We start from the raw sequence: 10,645 nt of genomic DNA, 5'->3' as shown, positions 1-10,645 counted from the left end.
CGGCGAAGCCTATATAAAATGAGATGATCTTTCATATGTAACGAAGTCATTCTCAACACACGCTCAATATTAGCCAAACCTGATGGGCCCATCTCCTCTCACCTATTGGTGCCTTGGCGTGATGGTGAAAAGTTGAGCTTACATCTTCACCAGGCGCAGGTTCAACTTGAAGAGCTATGACGGATATAGCCTTCTCATATTGCATTCTCTTTTCAATTTACACCGCACCCATCACATTTTTCTTACCTCTTGGCATGATTCAAGGCAACTCTGAGCATAAATGGTGGCTTTTCTCACAATTTCATGTTGGTGTTTCAGAAATTGGCTACCCGAGGGCTTGTTGACGGGCGGCACAATGTGCCGTGTTGCAAGTGAAGCGGCTCCCACACCCATAATGCACCACACGTGCCAAGTGTATGCTTCTGGAGGCAGTGATGAAGACTACTTGGGCACTTCTGTTATCAGACCCCGCGCCCATCATGTTTCCCGGCATGTCTCAAGTTCACAGAAGCTCACATTCCATGGAAGACTATAGGAAAAGATCATGAAAGGGCTACCTGACCCAACACAAGTTGGGCTCAGTGTGTAGCCACATGGCAACCCTGGGTCGTGCCACCAAAAGCCCCAGGTAAAGTGCCAGAGGGTTTTCTTAGTACACATAGGTGAATGGTTGTCTTCCAAGTTCTGAAGGTGGGTCCCCGAACAAGTGTGGAAAGTGATCCCCGAAGAAGTGCAAGCAAATCTTCAAAGTGAAAAAAATACTCATGAAGTCCAGGGTAATGCAGCCAGCCCATGCAAGCAATCCTCACAATAGAGGAAACCTGAAATTCCAAGAAGCAATCAAAAAGTCCCAAAAGTTCGAAGAAGCAAATCCGGCAATCCTGAGCGGTAGGGGAACCACTGGAAAGAAGGCGGAAGATAGCCATTCACCACCCCTCATTAATGCATGAAGAGAAAATAGCCAAGCTGTTATCCCAAAACCATCACCCTTATCAACCTCACCTAAGTCTCTGGGTTCTTGAGGCATTGCGCGGGGGGCTTGATCGAGTTGTGGGGTTTCTCGATACCATGATGGGCTAGGGTATGATTTTCTACTGCATGTCAGAGACATATCTGAAGCACGGCGTCTTCATACACATACACTGAAGCTTATTCAATTCTTAACTTGCAACCGTCATGATCGTTTCGACGGTCGCCGATGATAAGCCCTTTGGTAGCCTTTATTGATGACACATTATAGCTGGTGATTATCAAGAGGGCCAACATCTTCATCCAATCTAAGAAATACTTCATTTCTTATGACATTACATTGCATAAATATGCTTGCATGCACTCTTTTGTTCATCATCAGTGCAACCAGCACTAGTTAATGGCGCACACGTTGAGCCTGCGCCGACAAGACGGCTATTTGGACAGCAACAAAATTGCGTCCCTGATAATGTCGATGACATCCCGACATTTGATTGTCTACTCCAATATACGACAGACACTAGGGGCAGCGAACCCGTGTGTCCACAATGTCGTCGACAACATACTCCATCAACATTAGGGGCAATTGCATAAGTTCATCCACGACGTAGCCGACAGCGTCTTGGCTTCACCAACCTGCTCCATCGACATTGGGGGTTAACACTCATGTGTTCACAGGGTCGTCGACGACATCCCGACATAGAGCTTTCTACACCAACACATCCCATCGGCATTGGGGGCAGCGAACCTGTGTGTCCGTGACATCGCCGACGACATCTCGGCATCGAATAATCTACACCAACAAACTTCACCAACATTGGGGGCAGCAACCCCAGTGCGTCTATTATGTCGCCGATGATATTCTGGCGTACTATTGGTCTACATCAACATGTGTTCTTAGCACTGGTAGTAGCAGCACCAGTACTCCTACAACACCGCCACGGTACTACAGGCACCCTTATCTTCAACAACAACGACGCGAGCCGATGTCTATTCCGGCACTCTCTCTTATGGTCACGCCGATGACATACCGGTGTAGATTTTTTCGATATCGACCCAACATCTTGGGGTTGCCTTGACAATTACGAGGTGACCCATCAATGGCTTTCTGGTGGCTCATCTACATCAATGCGCCAACTTCACGGGAGCAGTGCAACGCGCCAGTGCGGCCAGCGTGAATCTGTGAAACCCTTCAGTTTAGTCGGCTGGCACCACGGTAGCTTTGGTTGCGACTAGACTGATAAATTTTCTTCAAGGCAAAGCATGGTATGTCGCTGTCGAATGAAGATGCTGTAAAGTTGTCTTGTTGGCTGGCACTATAGCTGTGACATGGTCGCAACAAGCTTTCGCATCAAAATCATGTGTGGCGAATTAGCTTGCATTATTCTGCACACACATGATCTCTTCTCCATGTTGGGTGTACCTCCTATGTGTTCTAAACGCCAAGGATGGTTGGGAACACCTATACACGCGGCTGCGCTCGGGGGCCATCGCCACTGTGGCCTTCGAGACTGCGGCCGCCAAGATCTATCCTTGTTAGAGGGGCGCTGCACAGCATCGACATCTCTCTCCCTTGAGCTAATAACGAGATACATGCACATGTATCTCTAAGAAAGCAAGCCATGCAAGATGGAGAAGTGTATATATGTATGCCGATGGTAATCTGACCTATATCTGCTCCTGCAAGTGTCATGGTCTTTGTCCTGGATGAGGGAATACGTAGCAGGAAGCATTGGCAAAGATGAAACATCTATATGTAAATTAGTTTAATTATGGCAGATGCTCACGTCGCCGGAGTCAGGAATTCAACTGCTATTTCTTTTCTCAGCTCTTCTCTTGAAAGCGAGTTCAAAGAAAATAGATAAGTGTACCCAGGCCCTGACTGTACTACATCATACTCCTGGCTATCCTCGCCCCGATGATATGGGAGCGAGTAAAAAAAATCATTAAAAATACTATTTGGTCATAAGAGACGCAGATGGCCGATCGAGTTGTAGGCTGATCGTTTCTTTACATCAACCCTGCAACTGCTCCTGCACGTCTCATATTCCTTGGGCTCGATGATGGGAGTCGGGCATCTATCTGCCTTATTTTTCCTGCATGGTTCTCTCCGTGAGAGGAAGTAAAAGAAAAAGGATAGGTGTATGTGACCCCAACTTCATATTGGTTCATACTTTGGTGTTTTTTGCCTCGGTGCTACGAGAGCAAGTAAAAAAAAAATCGCTCAGAAGAAATGCCGATGGCAGGATGAATTGCTGAGTTTATTGTATCACAAACATCAACTCCGTGCCATGAGAACTCTGGGTGAGCCGATGCGGAGTTTTTCCCAACCCTAGCATACAAAGGACGGTTCGATACTAGCTTTGGTGAGGCTGCGGCGTGCGTCATCAGAGGCGCAGCGCGCCACTGTGCAGCCCTTCATATGCATGAAATAATGGAATAAGCCTACCGGTAAGCATGCCGCTCGCGTGCAACTGATTTGAAGATCTCCAGCTGTTTTTTTTAACAGATTTTGCAAAGTCCAGGTAACCTATGGCACCCGGATTTTCCTTCTCTTAAGGCTGCATGGTTTTTGTTCCTTTATGCACCCCTTTGTTGAACTGAATTTTCACCGACCCGAGTCCGGTTCGCTTTGCGCTCGAACTCGACTCGGTGGGGGGCATTTGTTCAACGCCATTTTGTCACTTTTTTTTCGGAGCCCACCGTGCATGAACAAAATGCACAAATATTTTTTGCCTTCAAGTATTGCACACAATTAAAAGAAGCTGTGCTTATCGCCACACGCTACATCAACAATCAACCCATGCATTCTTCTTTGTCAACGACATGCCTATATAGCTAATCTCATCACTGTTTTATCTCTCATTTCAGCCCCAGGGAGGAGCGACAACAGAGTCCGCCCCACATCCAGAAGAAACGTAGAGGCCGCGGCTGTACGCGCTGATGGAGGCTGAGGGACGGAAGACGAAGAGGAGATGCGCCCTCGTGGCAGCATTGATGAGATCGGGACAGACGCACAGGGAGAGAGACGCCACAAGGCTGCCGCCATTCACCAGCGCAGACATACATCCGTCAGTAGATTCATCCATCAGTCAGCATGCATCAAGCACAAAACCGTCTAGTCGGCCAAGGGAGCCTCCAAATCGATATGACTCGTTCGGAAGCAGCCGGAGCTGTCGAACAACGAAGCCCAGGCGCTAGCCCCGATGTTCTACCATATCGGCGACAGGTCCATGGCGAACAGGACCATGCTAAACAGGTGTATCGCCGACGGTACACTAACATACAGGTCAATGGTGAATAGATTACAGGCGTACAGGTTTTGCACCACGTTCTTGAAGGAGACGGTGCGACGAAGCCGGAGCTCGCTAACGGCGCAGCCCGAGACTCGCCTTTACCATCACAGGGTACAGGTCCTTGGTGGAACTAGTAGCCGCAACAATGTATCTAAGACTGGTTCCTCCTTCATGAGGTACGCGGCCTCGACGAGCAGGTCGCCGGCGATAGGTCCAGAGGCGCATCCACCATAGTGAACAGGTCCTTGGGGCACATGTCCATGGCGACACAAATCACCGGCGTACAGGTCTTTTGCCATGCTTTCTTGAAGTGGACGACATTCGCGGAAACATGGTTCACCATGATTCACCCAAGACCGGTCCCTCCTTGGGGAGGTGCACCTACCATGTTGAATAGGTCCTTGGCGTACAGGTCCGTAGCGTCGCCGGTGCACAGGTCACACTTTTGCGTAGCACCAGCCCAAGGCGACGCGGCCTCTACATCGCCACCTTTCCACGGCCTCGTGAGGCGGCCCCTTTTGTCTTGGCGGACCGCCGAATACTCGGCGTCTACCTGAGGCGAGGCGCCAACCACCCCGGCCACGCCCATGTGAGCGTGCGTTAGATTTTACACTGACGCCGGTCTCCCCAAACAATTACTCCCGCAAGGTGTAGCCCCCTTGAACACCCTGATGAAGTAACCGGTCGTCGAGAAGTCTAAACCGAGCACAACCCATGCCATCCCGACAACAAATTATACTCCAACACTGACAAGACCGATGAGGCACGACGGTCTGAGGTCTACATCGACGAGCTCGCATTGTCATCATCTTCAAGCAACGCCGCCACGCCGCGACACTTGAATCTACTCCGACTTCTAGATCAACACACTCCCCAAACCCCGTCCAAGCTCCGACGAGGCGAAGCCACTTCACCGACATGTCTTCTTCCGATGAAGCTACCCATTTCTTGCCGGGCACCGACGAGGCGAAGGCAAGACATACCATGTCCGACATCGACGAGGCGGACACCACCAGGCCGGACACCGACGAGGCGAAGGCCGCCCATCTGTCTGAGCTGACGAAGCCAGACATCTTCTTCATCGGACATCGACAAGTCGGTGGGATGTGGCTAAGCATCGCCGGAGCGACGGACGTACCGCTCCACTCTTCTATTCCACCGCATTATCACCATCGTCTACACCGAGCACTTGGAGAAGACGAGACTTGAAGACGACGACCATTGCAGCAGCTTAATCGGAGGTGGTTCGCGGCTCCGGCTCGCGGACGTAATTAATCAGGAGCCTTCCGAGGCCCCGTGAACCAGAACCTCACAATCGCCGAAGTCATATTGGCCGAGCTAGCAGGCCATTGAGCGCTTATGTAAAGGGATCATGTAATTTGTTTCTCCGATGAGAGATTAATAAAATACAAGTTTCCTTAATTTTATTTATGTACTTAGTACACTGGCACGCCCGTAATATTTATTTCCCCTGGCGCGTAGAGAGATAATAACACCATAACCACCATTGTTTGTTATTATTTTTCGTGTCAAACACCAGCTTCCTGCAAGTAGACGTTCGACACCGCGTTCCTGCACTGCGGCCCCACATCTGCCGTGTTAGCTTCGTGAGAATACGCGGGATACATATGTTTATACTAGAGTTTTGATTCATTATACAACGAGAGCGTATTAAAAGTGCATGCATCACGAGATAGTGTGTGGACTGGATAACGGCAGCGTGTAGCCGCATGTCCATTCAAGATTATTCGGTGGTAGTGCCCTTATATAGGATTTCTCTTAAAATATAATCGTCTGTGAAAGATATATCACACGGTGCGCTACCGGAGATTACCTTTGAGCAATGGTCATGGACACCAACTTGAACAAGACGTGCCTGCCCAAGGTAGTCGGTAGCATCAAACAATAATGTTGTTGTTTACTAAGACGCGCTAACTAGCTCTTCGCCGCCCCTCAAGGACGACGTTGAACACTAATAAAATATACTCTCACTGTATGAGAATAAGTGTCACTTAAATGGATGTATGTAGATGTATTTTATAAATAGATACATTCATTAATTTCAACGACACTTATTTTACAAAGGGAATACCTACTAAGTCGATTAACTATTGTGCAGTACAAAATATTGAATACCAGCAAAGGTATAAGCACATGCTTTACATTTAATGGAAGCTTATCTTTGTCCGGGGAAGGAGGAATTTAATAAATATATGAGTAAGCCTTTACACGGACACACTGATGGAGGCAGGTAATGAATTTACCAACGGAAAAGGAGAGATCTGGTTCAAGATCTTACCCTCCACAAGATGCACTTGTAAGCCGGTCTTTCTTTTTCTTTTTGAATATTTTTGAATTTTCACCCGGGGGGGGGGGGGGGGGGGGGGGGGGGGGAACTCGGGCCAGCCTTTTTGCCACCGGTGGATATGTTGGCAAGACTTGACGACCGGTGCGAGGATATGGGATTATTGGGAGCATATCCGTGTTCACTGCTATGAGAGACCAAGAATAAGATGTCGCCATTGCTGTAGTTCGGTGAATTGGAAACAGTGCAGGGAGGAGGGATAAATGGCTGCTAGGGTGTGTGTGAGAAGGACGATGTAATAAATTGGATTGGATGGCTTAGGCTGGTCATAGTGGGGAGTAACTTAGACTAGTAACATACATATGTTATGTTACTATCTCTATAGTGGGTAGTAACATATGAATGGTATCATGAAAGAGTTCATTTATTAGGCTATAGATTTATTATGCCTTGATATGTGTGATGTTACAGTAACTAGCTAATAAGTTACCACAAACCCCTCTCTCTTCATTAATTAGTTGCCACATAAGTAATCTTGTATTGAAATGTGTGATGTTACTAGTTAAGTTACTCCCATTGTGACTAGTCTCATAGTGGGAAGTGTCATAGGTGTAGTAACATACATGTCTTCATTTATTCCTTTGTAGACTCATTTTGTATTGGAAACCGCTATGTGATGGTAACCTATTATGTTACTCTATTTGTCTCTCTCCTCTTTAATTACATGACACATCATCTTTTTTGCTTATGTTACTAGTTATGTTACTCCCACTACTCACGTCCACCACACACATCCACGAAACAAGAACCCGGTCCAAGAAGATGAGCAAATGTCGGGACCGTAGAAGACCATGGTCGGCTCCAACAATAATGGCTACCTGACAAGGCGCAGTGGCACTGCTCGACAATGTTGTTTCCCACCGAAATACTCAAGCATATACAACAGTGTGCACCGATCCCTATGTGGACCAACGACTTAGATAATAGTATCATATAGTAGTATGACCCATAACGAATTTCTGATACCTTTGCTGGTATTCAATGTTTTGTAGTGCACAATACCTGACCCAAGTTGCACTGCATGCAGCCATCCAAGTTGGTGGATTAGTTGGACTGATTGAGCATTAGTTCTATTGACAAACTCACTCATTTGTTCAAAGTGCATGTGGTGGTCATGTTGACTGAACAATGTGGCGGCCAAATTAAATTAAATAGATCAAGGAAGGTTCACAACATCACACCTGCTAACTAATTATAGCTCCGTCCGGTGCAGATGCCTGCTTGTGTCCCTACGTTCATTTTCATGATAAAATTCGAGCTAGTCTTGGGTTCCAGCTACGCAAAAACCAACTTGCCTTTACATTATTGTTACACTAGAAGCCAACTTCAAACTGTTTGAATATGGTTACAGCTCTGGCTAGTTGTTGTTGTAACGTCTCGTGGTGTATGGCCAGTTTGCTAATCCTTTTGCCCAAAATGTCCAAGACCGGTCAACCAATATAAGTAATCACCCTTAACGAAAAAAGTAATTACACATAGCTCCTTAGGAGAAAATGGCACCGTGCAGGGATCTATCAAAAAAAAATCAAAGGTATGCCAATTGACAAATACATGACACATTGCCCTTGTACGCATGTACCGAGGTTTGTAGTCCAACAAAATCCCAAGGATCAACATAGAGATGTCTACATACGAGCATATCCTCTCATCTACTCCCTCCGTTCCAAAATAGATGACTCAACTTTGTACTAAAGTTGTTAGTACAAAGTTGAGTCATCTATTTTGGAACGGATGGAGTAGCATCTGCGTACAATCATTCTTAACTGAACCAGACCATCAGCTTATATACACACCTGGTCGCATCTCTGTGCGTGCATACCGCCGCAGTCTTCCAACTACTCCCTCCGTTTCAACATATAAGTCTTTTTAAAGATTTTAATACGGACTACATAGGTATGTATATAGACATATTTAAGAGTATAGATTCACTCATTTTGCTCTGTATGTACTATATATTACAATCTTTAAAATGACTTATATTTACTAATGGAGGAGTATATTGCTAATAACAAGATTAGTTCCGAAACGATGAGTTTTTTCCATCAATCATTAGCATATATATAACATCATCAAGATCTCGCATGGGAGCATGCTCCATATCCCACCTACTACAAATTACTCGTTTAATTAGCCTCAAGGGACGCGAGTGGGCTATAAAACGGGCGCCAGGCTGCTATCCCTCACCCTCACCCTCACCCTAGACCTCAACGCTGCGCTCCTCCGCATGGCCAACCTCCTCAGAGTACGTACCCCTAACCCAATTAATTTACTCGTCACTGAACGTCAGTGATTCAGTTCGTCCTGTTCGGGGTGATTAATTTCTTCCAGTTACTTTTGCCATCAACCCGTGTTAATTATGAGTTAGTCTGATAGATTAATCTGATTCCATGCACGCCGATGCTTAATTATCGAATGTGTCCTATAGACCTATATACATGGGGAACCAGAACGTATGATTAGTCTGAATTCAACAAATTCCTTTTTTTTTTCTTCTTCTGGCCAGCCGGTTGGTCGATGAAGAGTCTGTATGTGACGTGAGAACATATATACTTGTCCATGCGGAAAGCCAGTAATTAGTCAGTGTTTGAATCGGCTAGTCAGGCATACAAAGTTAGGGGGTGACGTTTTGGCACACGGGACCATATGCTCCTGGTTTTCTAAATGCATTTTAAACACATTTAAAATGTGAAAAAATACGGGACAAAAATTTCACGTATAGATCTTGATGTTCTATGCGCTCACGAAGTGGTTTCATGAAAAACCGACATTTTTTATGTCGTGCGTGAAAAAAGGGTAAAATTTAAATGTAAAAAAAAGGCTTTTCATGAGATAGTTTCGTTTTTCTACACAAACCATAAAAAATATATATTTTGCATGGAATGTCTAGATGGACATGCTAAATTTTTGTTCTGATTTTTTTATATTTAAAAATGTTGTTTTCCGATGGCGGGTGTGGGCGTGTGGTTTACTTTCCTTGCTGTCATCTGTCTGGTGCAACAAGGCTGCCATGTCACCAACTCGGTCTGATTCAGTGGAAAACGGCAACCACCGCAATGACAATGACCATGACCATGACCATGTGAATGCTTCTTCTGTTGAGAATCTCATGCCTAAGCTCTCCCAGGCAGATTACTTCATGGAGCCTAGTCTAGAAGACCTTGCCGCCAAAGAAGGTGCTGAACCAGGATACTGCCGTCACGTGAGAGACTTTGTTGTCGGACGTCAAGGCTATGGCAGCATAAAATTCTTGGGGGAAACTGATGTGAGGGGCCTTGATCTGGACTCGATCGTGCAGTTCAATAACCGTGAAGTGATTGTGTACAAGGACGATAACGAGAAACCTGCGGTTGGTGAGGGCCTGAACAAAGCTGCTGTGGTGACTCTCTTGAACATCAAGTGTGTTAACAGGGAGACGGGCGGGCTGTATACAGAGGGTCCGAGGGTGGACACGTTCAAGCAGATGCTGGTGAAGAAATCAGAGGAGCAGGGTGTGGAGTTCATCTCCTTTGACGCTGTCAAGGGCGTGTGGTTGTTCGAGGTGAAGCATTTCAGCTCCTATGGTTTTGCTGAAGCTGAAGCTGGCCTGGTCGATTCCTTCTAGCTGTCAGCTAATCTAGCTGCCCCTCTCAATCATGTATCATTTCCCGCTTTCATTTGAATTCAAAAGACTTGTAGTTGAGCTCGAACTCGCGGCCTATGCGTGTCGTGCGCGTCCTGGTCAGAGCAGTTGCTTGACGGCGTCACGGTATTCCTCCACAATCTGAGTCCGTTGGATGGCACGGGTTAGACCTCGATCATGGGTACGGTGACGCCCTGACAACCTCTTTAAATTTGCTATCAATCAAAGGTAAAAGTTGTACGCTTACAGGCACAACACACAAAATTTCAGTGTTCGTTCAAGTGTATGTCTTCAGGTTCACAAACATCAATTTGTATCAGAGCCTTTATCTCTCCGACGCCCAAGTAGATGGAGACGGAGAAGGGAGATGAGAGCACCCCTTCCAAGTCTGCTGAC

The 10,645-nt window shown here is 46.5% G+C and overlaps 1 protein-coding gene across 1 annotated transcript; it reads left to right on the top strand.

Annotated features, from left to right (window-relative positions):
• Positions 1-9,561: 9,561 nt before the first annotated feature.
• Positions 9,562-10,316, top strand: LOC147956784 (nuclear pore complex protein NUP98A-like). Its single transcript, XM_087533048.1, has one exon. It carries the CDS (start codon positions 9,638-9,640, stop codon positions 10,229-10,231), a length of 594 nt encoding a protein of 197 aa, XP_087389174.1. The 5' UTR covers positions 9,562-9,637; the 3' UTR covers positions 10,232-10,316.
• The last annotated feature ends 329 nt before the right edge of the window (positions 10,317-10,645 follow it).

This window comes from Triticum urartu, chromosome 7A (assembly GCF_056163025.1).
Source record: "Triticum urartu cultivar PI428250 chromosome 7A, HENAU_Tu73, whole genome shotgun sequence".
Taxonomy (NCBI): Eukaryota; Viridiplantae; Streptophyta; class Magnoliopsida; order Poales; family Poaceae; genus Triticum; species Triticum urartu.
Note: the sequence above shows the minus strand (reverse complement) of the source record. Positions and strands in the feature narration are given on the sequence as shown.